This window comes from Thalassophryne amazonica, chromosome 10 (assembly GCF_902500255.1).
Source record: "Thalassophryne amazonica chromosome 10, fThaAma1.1, whole genome shotgun sequence".
Classification (NCBI taxonomy): domain Eukaryota; kingdom Metazoa; phylum Chordata; class Actinopteri; order Batrachoidiformes; family Batrachoididae; genus Thalassophryne; species Thalassophryne amazonica.
The window spans coordinates 1140074-1159204 of record NC_047112.1 but is presented as its reverse complement, the minus strand read 5'-3'; the positions used below and the strand labels follow the sequence as shown (position 1 = coordinate 1159204).

The 19131-nt window shown below is 43.7% G+C and overlaps 1 protein-coding gene across 2 annotated transcripts in view; it reads left to right on the top strand.

Moving 5' to 3' along the window:
- si:ch73-60h1.1 (calcium/calmodulin-dependent protein kinase type IV) overlaps window positions 1-19131 on the top strand; it is a 49299-nt gene that overhangs the window by 29426 nt on the left and 742 nt on the right. The window contains exons 7-9 of one of the 2 annotated variants that reach the window (XM_034179264.1): window positions 6221-6296; window positions 6781-6907; window positions 16625-16797. In XM_034179264.1, the coding sequence (XP_034035155.1) occupies window positions 6221-6296; window positions 6781-6907; window positions 16625-16797 (376 nt within the window). Of the gene's footprint in view, window positions 1-6220; window positions 6297-6780; window positions 6908-16624; window positions 16799-19131 lie in introns of both variants that reach the window. The other variant, XM_034179263.1, reaches the window with a different exon arrangement.

Genomic DNA, 19131 nt, shown 5'->3' with positions numbered 1-19131 from the left:
ATATGATGCAGTAGTTGCAGTGGCAGTACACAATGCGGTAGTTGCAGTAGTAGTATACGATGCTGTAGTTGCAGTAGTAGTATACGATGCAGTAGTTGCAGTAGTAGTATATGATGCAGTAGTTGCAGTACTAGTATATGATGCAGTAGTTGCAGTAGTAGTATATGATGCAGTAGTTGCAGTACTAGTATATGATGCAGTAGTTGCAGTAGTAGTATACGATGCAGTAGTTGCAGTAGTAGTATACAATGCAGTAGTTGCAGTACTAGTATATGATGCAGTAGTTGCGGTGGCAGTACACAATGCGGTAGTTGCAGTAGTAGTATACGATGCAGTAGTTGCAGTAGTAGTATATGATGCAGTAGTTGCGGTGGCAGTACACAATACGGTAGTTGCAGTAGTAGTATACGATGCAGTAGTTGCAGTAGTAGTATACGATGCAGTAGTTGCAGTAGTAGTATATGATGCAGTAGTTGCAGTAGTAGTATATGATGCAGTAGTTGCGGTGGCAGTACACAATGCGGTAGTTGCAGTAGTAGTATACGATGCAGTAGTAGCAGTAGTAGTATACGATGCAGTAGTTGCAGTAGTAGTACACAATGCGGTAGTTGCAGTAGTAGTATATGATTCAGTAGGTGCAGTAGTAGTATATGATGCAGTAGTTGCGGTGGCAGTACACAATGCGGTAGTTGCAGTAGTAGTATACGATGCAGTAGTTGCAGTAGTAGTATACAATGCAGTAGTTGCAGTAGTAGTATATGATGCAGTAGTTGCGGTGGCAGTACACAATGCGGTAGTTGCAGTAGTAGTATACGATGCAGTAGTTGCAGTAGTAGTATATGATGCAGTAGTTGCAGTGCTTGTACACGATGCAGTAGTTGCAGTAGTAGTATATGATGCAATAGTTGCAGTAGTAGTATATGATGCAGTAGTTGCGGTGGCAGTACACAGTGCGGTAGTTGCAGTAGTAGTATACGATGCAGTAGTTGCAGTAGTAGTATACGATGCAGTAGTTGCAGTAGTAGTATATGATGCAGTAGTTGCGGTGGCAGTACACAATGCGGTAGTTGCAGTAGTCGTACACGATGCAGTAGTTGCAGTATCCATACATGGTGCAGTAGTTGCAGTAGTAGAATACAATGCAGTAGTTGCAGTAGTAGTATACCATGCAGTAGTTACAGTAGTTGTAGTACACGATGCAGTAGTAGTATACGATGCAGTTGCTGCAGTAGTACTATATGATGCAGTAGTTACAGTAGTTGTAGTACACGATGCAGTAGGAGTATACGATGCAGTAGCTGCAGTAGTAGTATACGATGCAGTAGTTACAGTAGTTGTAGTACACGATGCAGTAGTAGTATACGATGCAGTAGCTGCAGTAGTAGTATACGATGCAGTAGTTGCAGTAGTTGTGCATGATGCAGTAGTTGCAGTAGTTGTACACGATGCAATAGTTGCAGTAGTAGAATACAATGCAGTAGTACTACACGATGCAGTAGGTGCAGTAGTACTACATGATGCAGTAGTTGCAGTAGTAGAATACAATGCAGTAGTTGCAGTAGTACTATACGATGCAGTAGTTGCCATAGTACTATACGATGCAGTAGTTTCCGTAGTTGTACACAATGCAGTAGTTGCTTTTGTTGTACACAATGCAGTAGTTGCTGTTGTTGTACACAATGCAGTAGTTGCAGTAGTCGTACACGATGCAGTAGTAGTATACAATGCAGTCGTTGCAGTAGTAGTATACAATGCAGTAGTTATGTTGGCAGTACACAGTGCAGCAGATGCAGTAGTACTATACAATGTAGTAGTTGCAGTGGTAGTACGCGATGCAGTATTTACTTGAAAGTAAAGAATACTTGCAGTATTCATACATGATGCAGTAGTTGCAGTAGTAGTATACAATGCAGTAGCGGCAGTAGTAGTACACAGTGCAGTAGTTGCAGTAGTAATACATGATGCAGTCATTGCAGTAGTAGTAGATGATGCAGTAGTTGCAGTAGTAGTCATATACGATGCAGTAGTTGTGGTGGTCGTACACGATGCAGTCGTTGCAGTAGTCGTGCATGATGCAGTAGTTGCAGTAGTTGTACACGATGCAATAGTTGCAGTAGTCGTACATGATGCAGTAGTTGCAGCATTTGTACACGGTGCAGTAGTTGTAGTAGTAGAATTCCATGCAGTAGTTGCAGTAGTACTATACGATGCAGTAGTTGCCACAGTATTATATGATGCAGTAGTTACCGTAGTTGTACACAATGCAGTAGTTGCTGTTGTTGTACACAATGCAGTAGTTGCCGTAGTCATACACTATGCGGTAGTTGTAGCAGTAGGATACAATGCAGTAGTTGCAGCAGTAGTATACAATACAGTAGTTATGGTGGTAGTACACGGTGCAGCAGGTGCAGTAGTACTACACAATGTCGTAGTTGCAGTGGTAGAACGTAATGCAGTAGTTGCTGTGGTAGTACACCGTGCAGTAGTTAAGGTGGTAGTATATGATGCAGTAATTGCAATAGTCGTATACGACGGAGTAGTTGCACGAGTAATGTACGATGCAGTAGTTATTGTACTTGGCCCCACAAATCTTAGAAACATGGTGTCTAACCAGATCCTTACTCTGGATGGCATTACCCTGACCTCTAGTAATACTGTGAGAAATCTTGGAGTCATTTTTGATCAGGATATGTCATTCAATGCGCATATTAAACAAATATGTAGGACTGCTTTTTTGCATTTACGCAATATCTCTAAAATTAGAAAGGTCTTGTCTCAGAGTGTGTTGGGAAGGTGTCGTAGCACGGACCCACAACAGGGGGCGCAAATGAACGGACAATGAGTAAGCCAAAAGGTAACAATTTAATGTTGTGATAATACACCACGAAATGTGTCGTAATTTTTACAGTCAATAAACACCAGGTGACGTGTGGGCAGGCTCGAAGATAGAAGACCCCTGACGAGAGAGAAGCCGCGTCCCACACGGCCTCCACCACCAACGGTCTGAAGAACACCGGAGCCGCCAAGTCCCGAGTCCCCAGGTGGCCTCTGTCTTCGGCTGTCGACCCTGGTACTGCTGGCAGAAAGCAGAAATATGATGTGTGAGTGTGAGTCCGCACACTCAGTAATTCTCAGTCCAAACACAGTGAGGAGGGAGCACCTCCACCTCCAAACTAGGAACACACTAGCAGCTCCTGTAACCACTTATCTGGATGGAGTGAGAGGCGAAGACGTCGCTTCTCTCACTGACCGCCAACCCAGCTGAAAGGGCACCACAGGACAACGGCTGCAAACAGATCAGACGTAAGTCACAGTTTAAATTCAGCAGAGAAATTACCTTGGTACTGGTAGTCGATTTCTCGGCGAGGAGGTGGAGTTGCAGTCCGGCTTTTATGATGGTGATGATGATGATGAACGAGTGACAGCTGGTGCAGGGGATGAATGACAGCTGTCACTTCTTCTGGGTCTGGCGCCCTCTCGTGCTTGGAGCCCGCACTCCAAGCAGGGCGCCCTCTGGTGGTAGTGGGCCAGCAGTACCTCCTCTTCAGCGGCCCACATAACAGAGTGATGCTGAAAAACTAATTCATGCATTTATTTCCTCTAGGCTGGACTATTGTAATTCATTATTATCAGGTTGTCCTAAAAGTTCCCTGAAAAGCCTTCAGTTAATTCAAAATGCTGCAGCTAGAGTACTGACGGGGACTAGAAGGAGAGAGCATATCTCACCCATATTGGCCTCTCTTCATTGGCTTCTTGTTAATTCTAGAATAGAATTTAAAATTCTTCTTCTTACTTATAAGGTTTTGAATAGTCAGGTTCCATCTTATCTTAGGGACCTCGTAGTACCATATCACCCCAATAGAGCGCTTCGCTGTCAGACTGCAGGCTTACTTGTAGTTCCTAGGGTTTGTAAGAGTAGAATGGGAGGCAGAGCCTTCAGCTTTCAGGCTCCTCTCCTGTGGAACCAGCTCCCAATTCAGATCAGGGAGACAGACACCCTCTCTACTTTTAAGATTAGGCTTAAAACTTTCCTTTTTGCTAAAGCTTATAGTTAGGGCTGGATCAGGTGACCCTGAACCATCTCTTAGTTATGCTGCTATAGACGTAGACTGCTGGGGGGTTCCCATGATGCACTGAGTGTTTCTTTCTCTTTTTGCTCTGTATGCACCACTCTGCATTTAATCATTAGTGATTGATCTCTGCTCCCCTCCACAGCATGTCTTTTTCCTGGTTCTCTCCCTCAGACCCAACCAGTCCCAGCAGAAGACTGCCCCTCCCTGAGCCTGGTTCTGCTGGAGGTTTCTTCCTGTTAAAAAGGAGTTTTTCCTTCCCACTGTCGCCAAGTGCTTGCTCACAGGGGGTCGTTTTGACTGTTGGGGTTTTTCTGTAATTATTGTATGGCTTTGCCTTACAATATAAAGCGCCTTGGGGCAACTGTTTGTTGTGATTTGGCGCTATATAAATAAAATTGATTTTATTTTATTTAGTTGCAGTAGTAGTATATGATGCAGTAGTTACAGTAGTTGTAGTACACGATGCAGTAGTAGTATACGATGCAGTAGCTGCAGTAGTAGTACACGATGCAGTAGCTGCAGTAGTACTATATGATGCAGTAGTTGCAGTAGTAGTACACGATGCAGTAGTTGCAGTAGTAGTATACAATGCAGTAGCGGCAGTAGTAGTACACAATGCAGTAGTCGCAGTAGTCATACACAATGCAGTCATTGCAGTAGTAGTACATGATGCAGTAGTTGCAGTAGTAGTCATATACGATGCAGTAGTTGCAGTAGTAGTACATGATGCAGTAGTTGCAGTAGTAGTATACAATGCATTAGCGGCAGTAGTAGTACACAATGCAGTAGTTGCAGTAGTCATACACAATGCAGTCGTTGGAGTAGTAGTACATGATGCAGTAGTTGCAGTAGTAGTCATATACGATGCAGTCGTTGCAGTAGTAGTACATGATGCAATAGTTGCAGTAGTAGTCATATACGATGCAGTAGTTGCAGTGGTCGTACACGATGCAGTTGTTGCAGTAGTCGTGCATGATGCAATAGTTGCAGTAGTAGTCATATATGATGCAGTAGTTGCGGTGGTCGTACACGATGCAATAGTTGCAGTAGTCGTACACAATGCAGTAGTTGCAGCATTCATGCACGGTGCAGTAGTTGCAGTAGTAGAATACAATGCAGTAGTACTACACGATGCAGTAGTTGCAGCATTCATACACGATGCAGTAGTTGCAGTAGTTGAATACAATGCAGTAGTTGCAGGTGATCTGTAGTGAGAGTAGAGAGCAAGTTGAGTCTAGTCTGGAGAAGTGGAGATATGCTTTGGAGAGAAGGGGAATGAAAGTCAGTAGAAGCAAGACTGAGTCCATGTGTGTGAATGAGAGGGAACCCAGTGGAATAGTGCAGTTACAAGGAGTAGAAGTGGTGAAAGTAGATGAGTTTAAATATTTGGGGTCAACTGTTCAAAGTAATGGAGAGTGTGGTAGAGAGGTGAAGAAGAGAGTGCAGGCAGGGTGGAGTGGATGGAGAAAGGTGGCAGGAGTGATTTGTGACCGAAGAATATCAGCAAGAGTGAAGGGGAAAGTTTACAAAACAGTAGTGAGACCAGATATGTTGTATGGTTTAGAGACAGTGGCACTAACAAAAAGACAGGACGCAGAGCTGGAGGTGGCAGAGCTGAAGATGTTGAGATTCTCTTTGGGAGTGACAAGAATGGACAAGATTAGGAATGAACATATCAGAGGGACAGCTCAGGTGGGACGGTTTGGAGATAAAGTCAGAGAGGTGAGATTGAGATGGTTTGGACATGTGCAGAGGAGGGACCCAGGGTATATAGGGAGAAGGATGCTGAGGATGGAGCCACCAGGCAGGAGGAGAAGAGGGAGACCAAAGAGGAGGTTCATGGTTGTGCTGAGAGAGGACATGCAGGTGGTTGGTGAGACAGAGGAAGATACAGAGGACACGGTGAGATGGAAATGATTGATCTGCTGTGGCGACCCCTAACGGGAACAGCCGAAAGACAAAGAAGAAGAAGAAGTTGCAGTAGTACTACACGATGCAGTCGTTGCAGTAGTCGTGCATGATGCAGTAGTTGCTGTAGTTGTACACGATGTTGTGATACTGGGGAGCAAGCAGAGATGTGTTCACTGGCTGTGGGATTTCACACCACTCTGACGTTGGACCTTCTGTCCCCGTGTGTGTTGGTGCAGCTCCAGAGATCCTGCGGGGAAACGCCTACGGGCCGGAGGTGGACATGTGGTCGGTGGGCGTGATCCTCTACATCCTGTGAGTCACTTCACACTGCGGCCACACACTTGGCCTCTTTTCGTCTCCCTCACTTGTCATCCTGTCTGGATTCATTGTGTGTTCTTTGATGACATCATTCGTACTGTTGGAATATCACAACCAGCGCAGTAAACAAGTTGTGATAAACCAGTAGTTTTAGTAACCTTTGACCTCTTCTTCCTGAGGACCCACTGAGAATCTGAAAAACAAAGCTGTGATTATTTTGTGTTTAATCGCGTGACGTGTAACAGTCGTCTTTTCAAAGCTCACACTTTGCTCATAATTGAGTTTATTGTTATTGAGCTTCAAATCTCCATGACGACAATGTCCCATGAAGACAAAGATGGGGGATAAATTGTAGCATTGTGGCTCCCTCTTCAGGCCGCACCTTTAAACAGCATGTTAATGACGGCCGCCCTCTGCCAACTTGAAGCTGTCAAAAACAGGCTGCATGTGAACGCATCACTATGTCTCTTTTTGCCAGGCTGTGTGGATTCGAGCCCTTCTTTGACCCCAGGGGGGATCAGTACATGTACAGCCGTATCCTGAACTGCGACTACGAGTTTGTGTCTCCGTGGTGGGACGAGGTTTCCCTCAATGCCAAGGACTTGGTAAGTTTATTACAGATTAACAACTTGTGACAATCTGAGTGTGTTTGGAGGGACTTAATGTCTTTTTTTGGAATGGTGTCAAAGATTTGATATAACTCAGCCACATTCTGAGAGTAAATGAGGAGGGTTGTGTCAGGAAGGCCATCCGGCGTAAATTTTGCCAAAGCAGACATGCAGATCTCCAGTCAAATTTCCATAGAGGATAGGCCAAGGTGCAAGTTACCAAGGTCCATGACTGGAGCTGCTGTCCAACAGGGTGCTGGTGGAAATTGGGCGGCTGTTGGGCGAAGAAAAAGAAAAGTTAGAGAACATGTCCAGAGGCAGCGGGAGAAGAGGACAGTTAGAATTGGGGGATGATGAATATCATCAGTACATATGCCCCACAGGCATATGCACTGATGAGTCTAACCTTCACCCTCACTCCAGAAAGAAGATTTCTGGAGTGAGTTAGATGAGGTTGTGGAGAGTGAACCCAAGCATGAAAGAGTGGTGATAGGAGCAGACTTCAGTGGGCATGTTGGTGAAGGGAACAGAGGTGATGAGGAAGTAATGGGCAGATATGGTATCAAGGATAGGAATGGGGAAGGACAGATGGTAGTTGATTTTGCAAAAAGGATGGAAATGGCTGTGGTGAATACCTACTTTAAGAAAAGGGAGGAGCACAGGGTGACATAAGAGTGGAAGAAGGTTCACACAGGTGGACTACATTCTTTATATGAGATGCAAACTAAAAGAAATCAGAGACTGTAAGGTGGTGGCAGGAGAGAGTGTCGTTAGACAGCATAGGATGGTGATTTGTAGGATGACTTTAGAAGTAAAGAAGAAGAGAGTGAGAGCTATAGTAGAGAAGCTTGAATCTTCGACTGGACTGGGTTGCTTGATGCGAGGATGTTTCGCTTCAAATCGCATAAGGTTCCTCAGCTAAAATTCTTGCTCTGGTGGTCTGACTTCTGTCTTGACTCTTGTAGAGAAGAATAATCAGATGGTGGAAGCTGAAGGAGGAAGACTGTTGTGTGAAATTCAGTGAGCAACTGGAAAAGTACTGCAGATGTGGTGATAGGAAGGTACTGGGTGAGACATTTGGACAGTGGAAGGAAAACAAGGAGACTTGGAGTTGGAACAAAGATGTCCCAGAAAGTATAAGAAAAAAAGAGGTTGGAGAAAACGTTTTGGAATAGTCAGAGAGATGAAGAAAGTAGACAGGAGTACAAGGAGATGTGGCGTAAGGTGAAAAGAGAAAAGTGAAGGAAAAGGCATTTAGTGAGCTGTACAAGAAGCTGAACAGTAAGGAAGGAGAAAAGGACTTGTACCTATCAGGCTTGGTGGTCAGGTATGGCAGCACACAAATGCAAGACGCAAACTCACAGCTCTGAAGTAAATCAGGAAATACAAGGGATAAAAAAGAATGAAGTGAGGGCAGCTATGAAGAGGATGAGGAGTGGAATTTAAAATTCTTCTTCTTACTTATAAGGTTTTGAATAATCAGGTCCCATCTTATCTTAGGGACCTCGTAGTACCATATCACCCCAATAGAGCGCTTCGCTCTCAGACTGCAGGCTTACTTGTAGTTCCTAGGGTTTGTAAGAGTAGAATGGGAGGCAGAGCCTTCAGCTTTCAGGCTCCTCTCCTGTGGAACCAGCTCCCAATTCAGATCAGGGAGACAGACACCCTCTCTACTTTAAGATTAGGCTTAAAACTTTCCTTTTTGCTAAAGCTTATAGTTAGGGCTGGATCAGGTGACCCTGAACCATCCCTTAGTTATGCTGCTATAGACGTAGACTGCTGGGGGGTTCCCATGATGCACTGTTTCTTTCTCTTTTTGCTCCATATGCATCACTCTGCATTTAATCATTAGTGATCGATCTCTGCTCCCCTCCACAGCATGTCTTTTTCCTGGTTCTCTCCCTCAGCCCCAACCAGTCCCAGCAGAAGACTGCCCCTCCCTGAGCCTGGTTCTGCTGGAGGTTTCTTCCTGTTAAAAGGGAGTTTTTCCTTCCCACTGTAGCCAAGTGCTTGCTCACAGGGGGTCGTTTTGACCGTTGGGGTTTTACATAATTATTGTATGGCCTTGCCTTACAATATAAAGCGCCTTGGGGCAACTGTTTGTTGTGATTTGGCGCTATATAAAAAAATTGATTGATTGATTGATGGAAAGGCAGTTGGACCAGATGACATTCCAGTGGAGGCATGGAAATGTCTAGGAGAGATGGCAGTGGAGTTTCTAACCAGATTGTTTAATAAAATCTTGGAAAGTGAGAGGATGCCTGAGGAGTGGAGACGAAGTGTGCTGGTTCCTATTTTTAAGAACAAGGGTGATGTGCAGAGCTGCAGTAAAGTTGATCAGGCACAGCACAAAGTTAAGGGAAAGAGTTCGTAGAAGCTAGGCTTAGAAAACAGGTGAAGATCTGTGAGCAGCAATATAGTTTCATGCTGAGAAAGAACACTACAGGTGCAATGTTTGCTCTGAGAATACTGATGGAGAAGTATAGTGAAGACAAGAAGGAGTTACATTGTGTGTTTGTGGATTTAGAGAAAGCTTATAATGGATAGATGAGATTTATTGTCATTGTCATTGCAAGTGCAACAACGAGATTACGTCCACACTCAAATTGCCACAGACAAGATGAAGCAATTAATCCACAATTATTACTTGTTGACCGTAATAATGGCACACATCAGAATTAAAGACAACACATATACATTTGACATTGTTTATGTGCACTAAAAAAATGAGGTGGGCTTCATAGATAATTGGCAAAGCTTCTGGGGAAAACCTGGTCTTGTTAGGAGAGACGGCATCCATCCCACTTTGGATGGAGCAGCTCTCATTTCTAGAAATCTGGCCAATTTTCTTAAATCCTCCAAACCGTGACTATCCAGGGTTGGGACCAGGAAGCAGAGTTGTAGTCTTACACACCTCTCTGCAGCTTCTCTCCCCCTACCATCCCCTCATTACCCCATCCCCGTAGAGACGGTGCCTGCTCCCAGACCACCAATAACCAGCAAAAATCTATTTAAGCATAAAAATTCAAAAAGAAAAAATAATATAGCACCTTCAACTGCACCACAGACTAAAACAGTTAAATGTGGTCTATTAAACATTAGGTCTCTCTCTTCTAAGTCCCTGTTGGTAAATGATATAATAATTGATCAACATATTGATTTATTCTGCCTTACAGAAACCTGGTTACAGCAGGATGAATATGTTAGTTTAAATGAGTCAACACCCCCGAGTCACACTAACTGTCAGAATGCTCGTAGCACGGGCCGAGGCGGAGGATTAGCAGCAATCTTCCATTCCAGCTTATTAATTAATCAAAAACCCAGACAGAGCTTTAATTCATTTGAAAGCTTGACTCTTAGTCTTGTCCATCCAAATTGGAAGTCCCAAAAACCAGTTTTATTTGTTATTATCTATCGTCCACCTGGTCGTTACTGTGAGTTTCTCTGTGAATTTTCAGACCTTTTCTCTGACTTAGTGCTTAGCTCAGATAAGATAATTATAGTGGGCGATTTTAACATCCACACAGATGCTGAGAATGACAGCCTCAACACTGCATTTAATCTATTATTAGACTCAATTGGCTTTGCTCAAAATGTAAATGAGTCCACCCACCACTTTAATCATATCTTAGATCTTGTTCTGACTTATGGTATGGAAATTGAAGACTTAACAGTATTCCCTGAAAACTCCCTTCTGTCTGATCATTTTTTAATAACATTTACATTTACTCTGATGGACTACCCAGCAGTGGGGAATAAGTTTCATTACACTAGAAGTCTTTCAGAAAGCGCTGTAACTAGGTTTAAGGATATGATTCCTTCTTTATGTTCTCTAATGCCATATAACAACACAGTGCAGAGTAGCTACCTAAACTCTGTAAGGGAGATAGAGTATCTCGTCAATAGTTTTACATCCTCATTGAAGACAGCTTTGGATGCTGTAGCTCCTCTGAAAAAGAGAGCTTTAAATCAGAAGTGTCTGACTCCATGGTATAACTCTCAAACTCGTAGCTTAAAGCAGATAACCCGTAAGTTGGAGAGGAAATGGCGTCTCACTAATTTAGAAGATCTTCACTTAGCCTGGAAAAAGAGTCTGTTGCTCTATAAAAAAGCCCTCCGTAAAGCTAGGACATCTTTCTACTCATCACTAATTGAAGAAAATAAGAACAACCCCAGGTTTCTTTTCAGCACTGTAGCCAGGCTGACAAAGAGTCAGAGCTCTATTGAGCTGAGTATTCCATTAACTTTAACTAGTAATGAGTTCATGACTTTCTTTGCTAACAAAATTTTAACTATTAGAGAAAAAATTACTCATAACCATCCCAAAGACGTATCGTTATCTTTGGCTGCTTTCAGTGATGCCGGTATTTGGTTAGACTCTTTCTCTCCGATTGTTCTGTCTGAGTTATTTTCATTAGTTACTTCATCCAAACCATCAACATGTTTATTAGACCCCATTCCTACCAGGCTGCTCAAGGAAGCCCTACCATTATTTAATGCTTCGATCTTAAATATGATCAATCTATCTTTGTTAGTTGGCTATGTACCACAGGCTTTTAAGGTGGCAGTAATTAAACCATTACTTAAAAAGCCATCACTTGACCCAGCTATCTTAGCTAATTATAGGCCAATCTCCAACCTTCCTTTTCTCTCAAAAATTCTTGAAAGGGTAGTTGTAAAACAGCTAACTGATCATCTGCAGAGGAATGGTCTATTTGAAGAGTTTCAGTCAGGTTTTAGAATTCATCATAGTACAGAAACAGCATTAGTGAAGGTTACAAATGATCTTCTTATGGCCTCGGACAGTGGACTCATCTCTGTGCTTGTTCTGTTAGACCTCAGTGCTGCTTTTGATACTGTTGACCATAAAATTTTATTACAGAGATTAGAGCATACCATAGGTATTAAAGGCACTGCGCTGCGGTGGTTTGAATCATATTTGTCTAATAGATTACAATTTGTTCATGTAAATGGGGAATCTTCTTCACAGACTAAAGTTAATTATGGAGTTCCACAAGGTTCTGTGCTAGGACCAATTTTATTCACTTTATATATGCTTCCCTTAGGCAGTATTATTAGACGGTATTGCTTAAATTTTCATTGTTACGCAGATGATACCCAGCTTTATCTATCCATGAAGCCAGACGACACACACCAATTAGCTAAACTGCAGGATTGTCTTACAGACATAAAGACATGGATGACCTCTAATTTCCTGCTTTTAAACTCAGATAAAACTGAAGTTATTGTACTTGGCCCCACAAATCTTAGAAACATGGTGTCTAACCAGATCCTTACTGTGGATGGCATTACCCTGACCTCTAGTAATACTGTGAGAAATCTTGGAGTCATTTTTGATCAGGATATGTCATTCAAAGCGCATATTAAACAAATATGTAGGACTGCTTTTTTGCATTTACGCAATATCTCTAAAATCAGAAAGGTCTTGTCTCAGAGTGATGCTGAAAAACTAATTCATGCATTTATTTCCTCTAGGCTGGACTATTGTAATTCATTATTATCAGGTTGTCCTAAAAGTTCCCTAAAAAGCCTTCAGTTAATTCAAAATGCTGCAGCTAGAGTGCTGACGGGGACTAGAAGGAGAGAGCATATCTCACCCATATTGGCCTCTCTTCATTGGCTTCCTGTTAATTCTAGAATAGAATTTAAAATTCTTCTTCTTACTTATAAGGTTTTGAATAATCAGGTCCCATCTTATCTTAGGGACCTCGTAGTACCATATCACCCCAATAGAGCGCTTCGCTCTCAGACTGCAGGCTTACTTGTAGTTCCTAGGGTTTGTAAGAGTAGAATGGGAGGCAGAGCCTTCAGCTTTCAGGCTCCTCTCCTGTGGAACCAGCTCCCAATTCAGATCAGGGAGACAGACACCCTCTCTACTTTTAAGATTAGGCTTAAAACTTTCCTTTTTGCTAAAGCTTATAGTTAGGGCTGGATCAGGTGACCCTGAACCATCCCTTAGTTATGCTGCTATAGACGTAGACTGCTGGGGGGTTCCCATGATGCACTGTTTCTTTCTCTTTTTGCTCTGTATGCACCACTCTGCATTTAATCATTAGTGATCGATCTCTGCTCCCCTCCACAGCATGTCTTTTTCCTGGTTCTCTCCCTCAGCCCCAACCAGTCCCAGCAGAAGACTGCCCCTCCCTGAGCCTGGTTCTGCTGGAGGTTTCTTCCTGTTAAAAGGGAGTTTTTCCTTCCCACTGTAGCCAAGTGCTTGCTCACAGGGGGTCGTCTTGACCGTTGGGGTTTTACATCATTATTGTATGGCCTTGCCTTACAATATAAAGCGCCTTGGGGCAACTGTTTGTTGTGATTTGGCGCTATATAAAAAAAAAAAAAAAATTGATTGATCTTCTTATGGCCTCAGACAGTGGACTCATCTCTGTGCTTGTCCTGTTAGACCTCAGTGCAGCTTTTGATACTGTTGACCATAAAATTTTATTACAGAGATTAGAGCATGCCATAGGTATTAAAGGCACTGCGCTGCGGTGGTTTGAATCATATTTATCTAATAGATTACAATTTGTTCATGTAAATGGGGAGTCTTCTTCACAGACTAAGGTTAATTATGGAGTTCCACAAGGTTCTGTGCTAGGACCAATTTTATTCACTTTATACATGTTTCCCTTAGGCAGTATTATTAGACAGCACTGCTTAAATTTTCATTGTTACGCAGATGATACCCAGTTTTATCTATCCATGAAGCCAGAGGACACACACCAATTAGCTAAACTGCAGGATTGTCTTACAGACATAAAGACATGGATGACCTCTAATTTCCTGCTTTTAAATTCAGATAAAACTGAAGTTATTGTACTTGGCCCCACAAATCTTAGAAACATGGTGTCTAACCAGATCCTTACTCTGGATGGCATTACCCTGACCTCTAGTAATACTGTGAGAAATCTTGGAGTCATTTTTGATCAGGATATGTCCTTCAATGCACATATTAAGCAAATATGTAGGACTGCTTTTTTGCATTTGCGCAATATCTCTAAAGTTAGAAAGGTCTTGTCTCAGAGTGATGCTGAAAAACTAATTCATGCATTTATTTCCTCTAGGCTGGACTATTGTAATTCATTATTATCAGGTTGTCCTAAAAGTTCCCTGAAAAGCCTTCAGTTAATTCAAAATGCTGCAGCTAGAGTACTGACAGGGACTAGAAGGAGAGAGCATATCTCACCCATATTGGCCTCTCTTCATTGGCTTCCTGTTAATTCTAGAATAGAATTTAAAATTCTTCTTCTTGCTTATAAGGTTTTGAATAATCAGGTCCCATCTTATCTTAGGGACCTCATAGTACCATATCACCCCAATAGAGCGCTTCGCTCTCAGACTGCAGGCTTACTTGTAGTTCCTAGGGTTTGTAAGAGTAGAATGGGAGGCAGAGCCTTCAGCTTTCAGGCTCCTCTCCTGTGGAACCAGCTCCCAATTCAGATCAGGGAGACAGACACCCTCTCTACTTTTAAGATTAGGCTTAAAACTTTCCTTTTTGCTAAAGCTTATAGTTAGGGCTGGATCAGGTGACCCTGAACCATCCCTTAGTTATGCTGCTATAGACTTAGACTGCTGGGGGGTTCCCATGATGCACTGAGTGTTTCTTTCTCTTTTTGCTCTGTATGTACCAGTCTGCATTTAATCATTAGTGATTGATCTCTGCTCCCCTCCACAGCATGTCTTTTTCCTCGTTCTCTCCCTCAGCCCCAACCAGTCCCAGCAGAAGACTGCCCCTCCCTGAGCCTGGTTCTGCTGGAGGTTTCTTCCTGTTAAAAGGGAGTTTTTCCTTCCCACTGTAGCCAAGTGCTTGCTCACAGGGGGTCGTTTTGACCGTTGGGGTTTTTCTGTAATTATTGTATGGCTTTTGCCTTACAATATAAAGCACCTTGGGACAACTGTTTGTTGTGATTTGGTGCTATATAAATAAAATTGATTTGATTTGATTTGATTAAACTTGAAACAGTCCATTTTCCAAATTGAGGTGATGTAAGTGTGTGGTAGCCGCAGCAACTTGTCGTCGCGCCGCCGCTAGTTTGGGGGGAACAGGGGCCTACTGCAGTTAAAACTGCACAGCCTCCGGAGGGGGAATGGAGGGGCGTGAGCGGAGGCCGGGATGGGGTGGTGGATGGGCACAGGAGGGGGGTAGGGACGATGTGGAGCATGCTTCAGTCTCTTCTCCTTGTGTGAGTCACTTGTTTTTCTGTCCGTGTGGGAGTTAGAGAAGATAACGGGCAGCCAAATGTTCACCAAGGCCGTAGACATTCTTCTGGAGGAAAACAACGGAGCATTTTATCCTTCAGTGGCTGATAAACCTGCCGTGTTTGTGGTTTGTGAAAACACTTTTACAGTCTCACATGAACAAACCAGATCCCAAATTATGAATATTCCCCGGTCTCTGAAATCTTCATCTTCATCTGCATGGTGCGCATTTGCCCCGAGATGCCATCCAATTTGTGTCTGAGTTCAAGGGTTAACACAGTCTGAGAATGCATCGCCTTGCCCAATTTATTAATCATGACGGACAGGTGAGGGGTCGTGGTTCTGGTGGCAGCCATCTTGCCAATTTTCCGGTAGGTCAGGGCAGCACATAAGCCAATAAGTACTAGCCCTCCTACTATGAAACCAAATATAAATAAATCCTCGACGTCCTCCACAGAGAAAGGCGCAAAGCATGCAACTCACCACGTTTCCCAGGTGTCGAGAACATAGCCCGCAGGGTAAGTTCCATCTGGGCACGCAGGGTCCCCCAGCCCTGATGTACTTGTAGAAGAAATGGTGTCAATAGCATTCAGAGACCAGCTGATCAATTCCATGATTAATCCAATATAGTTTGAAGAATTCACAGTCTGGTGAAATAGGGACTTTGAAGGTTGGAGCAGAGATAAGGGAGAGAGGAGGAGATGTGTCCACCCTCGCCGGAGTCCCAAGCTGTTTATGATAGGGTGCCAAGAGAAGTATGAGTAACTCTGGAATGGCAGAGAAGCATTTGAGGGTGGCAGTGGTGATGGACAGGTTGACTGATGAGATCAAACAGGAGTCCCCATGGACTATGATGTTTGCAGATGACATTGTGATCTGTAGTGAGAGTAGAGAGCAAGTTGAGTCTAGTCTGGAGAGGTGGAGATATGCTTTGGAGAGAAGGGGAATGAAAGTCAGTAGGAGCAAGACTGTGTGTGACTGGGAGGAAGCCTGAGCAAACTAAGTAATCAATAATTCCCCTGAACGTCATTGACTTCACCTCCATGACTTGATTCAGATCAATGTGGAACCACTCAGGAAAACATGGACTAACCTGAATAAGGCCCCATAAGAAACACACACACACACACACACACACACACACACACACACACACACACACACACACACACACACGCACACATTAGTTCATCATCCCCGCCCATATTACTTTTTTCTGATGTCAAGGATGATAAATTAATGTTTTTGGGGGGGAGCTAAGATCTGGATTTGTGTGCAGTCAGTAAAGACATGATCCAAATTCGTATTCTGGACTTATCAGGTTTAAAATGTTCACATGTTCACCTCCTGCTTTGACTGTGACTCAGATGATTGTGACTCAGATGATTGAGACTCAGACATTTCTGAGATAAATTTTTGATGAGACTGAAGACTGGCTCTTCCTGGACAAAGCTGGATACTGGTTCCTATGCTGGGTTCTGGTTCCTGTGTCTGCAGGTCAGTAAGCTGATTGTCCTGGATCCCCACAAACGCCTCAGTGTCCGTGAGGCCCTGCAGCACCCATGGGTGCAGGGAAAAGCCGCACGCTTCTCCCACATGGACACCACTCAGAGGAAGCTGCAGGAGTTCAACGCTCGGCGCAAACTCAAGGTGAGGTCACAGAGGCGGCGATCAGGAGCAGCGTCCATCAGGAAGAAATGATCCCAAATAAGTGCGAGATATATTCAGTTTTTTGTGTTTGAAGCGGGAAAAATGCACAGCTGAGTTTCACATCTTGCATAGATTCAAATATCACACAGTGCTAAAATACCCTGAGCTGTATGAGCGTAACTACTGGTCTCGTTTGAGGGCGGCCGCTAAAGGGGGAAAAAATGACGCATACGAGGTCTGTCCATAAAGTATCGTACCTTTTTATTTTTTTCAAAAACTATATGGATTTCATTCATATGTTTTAATGTCAGACATGCTTGAACCCTCGTGCGCATGCGTGAGTTTTTCCACGCCTGTCGGTGACGTCATTCGCCTGTGAGCACGCCTTGTGGAAGGAGTGGTCCCGCCCCCTCGTCGGATTTTCATTGTCAGGAAATGGCGGAATGAAAAGGACTTTTTTTCCATCAGAATTTTTTCAGAAGCTGTTAGAGACTGGCACCTGGAAACCATTCGAAAAATTTATCTGGCGTTCAGTGAAAATTTTACGGGCTTCACAGAGAATAAGGACTTTAACTACAGCTTTAAGGACCCCTTTAAGGACGGTCGGTGCGCCGCGCTCCGAGCTGCGATGTCGCGGCACAAACCACTGGATCATTTCTAAGCTGATGGCTCTGTGGATACGAGACCGTCGTGTGCTCTTTCTCTGGTTATCACAAGACCTGGACATCAGCCATTTTCCGGCAGATTTCACTTTTAACAAGAGATTTTGTCATGGAAAGCCGCGCGGAGGCTTTGCGCATCACGACCGATTCGCTGATTAAGCGAGACAAAGGAACACCTGCGTTTCGTAGTGTTACAGGACAAGTTGGGACATGTCCAGCTCTCCACAAGTTATTTTATACTCACTCGACTGCTAAGCACTGAAAGCCGAGATAGACATGTCCCAACTTGTCCTGTAACACTACGAAACGCAGGTGTTCCTTTGTCTCGCTTAATCAGCGAATCAGTCGTGATGTGCGAAGCCTCCGCGCGGCTTTCTATGACAAAATCTCTTGTTAAAAGTGAAATCTGCCGGAAAATGGCTGATGTCCAGGTCTTGTGATAACCAGAGAAAGAGCACACGACGGGCTCGTATCCACAGAGCCATCAGCTTAGAAATGATCCAGTGGTTTGTGCCACATCGTCGCAGCACGGAGCGCGGCACACCGACCGTCCTTTAAAGGGGTCCTTAAACCTGTAGTTAAAGTCCTTATTCTCTGTGAGGCCCGTAAAATTTTCACTGAAAGCCAGATAAATTTTTCGAATAGTTTCCAGGTGCCAGTCTCTAACAGCTTCTGAAAAAATTCTGATGGAAAAAAAGTCCTTTTCATTCCGCCATTTCCAGACAATGAAAATCCAACGAGGGGGCGGGACCACTCCTTCTACAAGGAGTGCTCACAGGCGAATGACGTCACCGAAAAAGGCGTGGAAAAACTCACGCATGTGCACGAGGGTTCAAGCTTGTCTGACATAAAAACATATGAATGAAATCCATATAGTTTAAAAAAATAAATAAAAAGGACCGTTAATTTATGGACAGACCACGTATGACGCAGTGATCCTACATCCGGAGACAGAAACACGGCACTTTCTCTGAGGTTTTGGGAAAATTACATGCAAACAAAGTGAAAATACAAAGAAAAAGTGACAATGTGGTGGGAAAGCGGACATGTGTTGTGATTTCTTTATGACCCATGTCGCCGACCGAACAGTCCCCCCTAAAAATCGGTCCATGTGTCTTCACTGTGCATGCGTCATTTTGGCGCGTCACCAGCGGTTTACTGACTATCACCTCGTTTCTGCTTCAAAGTACCTCCAGTCGTCATCTGTCTCAGCCACAGATATCTGAAGCTTTTCTACAACAATCATTTCCACATCAATTCAGCTTTATTTCAGAATAAAAGACAGAGGAAGCGATCAGAGAACCAAGGCTACACGTCTGAGTCTGAGTCTCCGAGTCAGACACTCAGACACTCACCGACACAACCTCTCCCATTCGCCTCGTCTTCCCTTCTCCACCACGAACCGGAAAAAACAGACAGACACACACAAACAGACACACAAACAGACACACACACAAACACACAAGCAGACACACAAACAGACACACACACAGACACACAAGCAGACAAACACACACAAACAGACAAACGAACACACACAAACAGACAAACAGACACACAAACAGACACACACACAGACACACAAGCAGACAAACAGACACACAAACACACACAAACAGACAAACGAACACACACAAACAGACAAACAAACAGACACACAAACAGACAAACAAACAGACACAGACAGACACA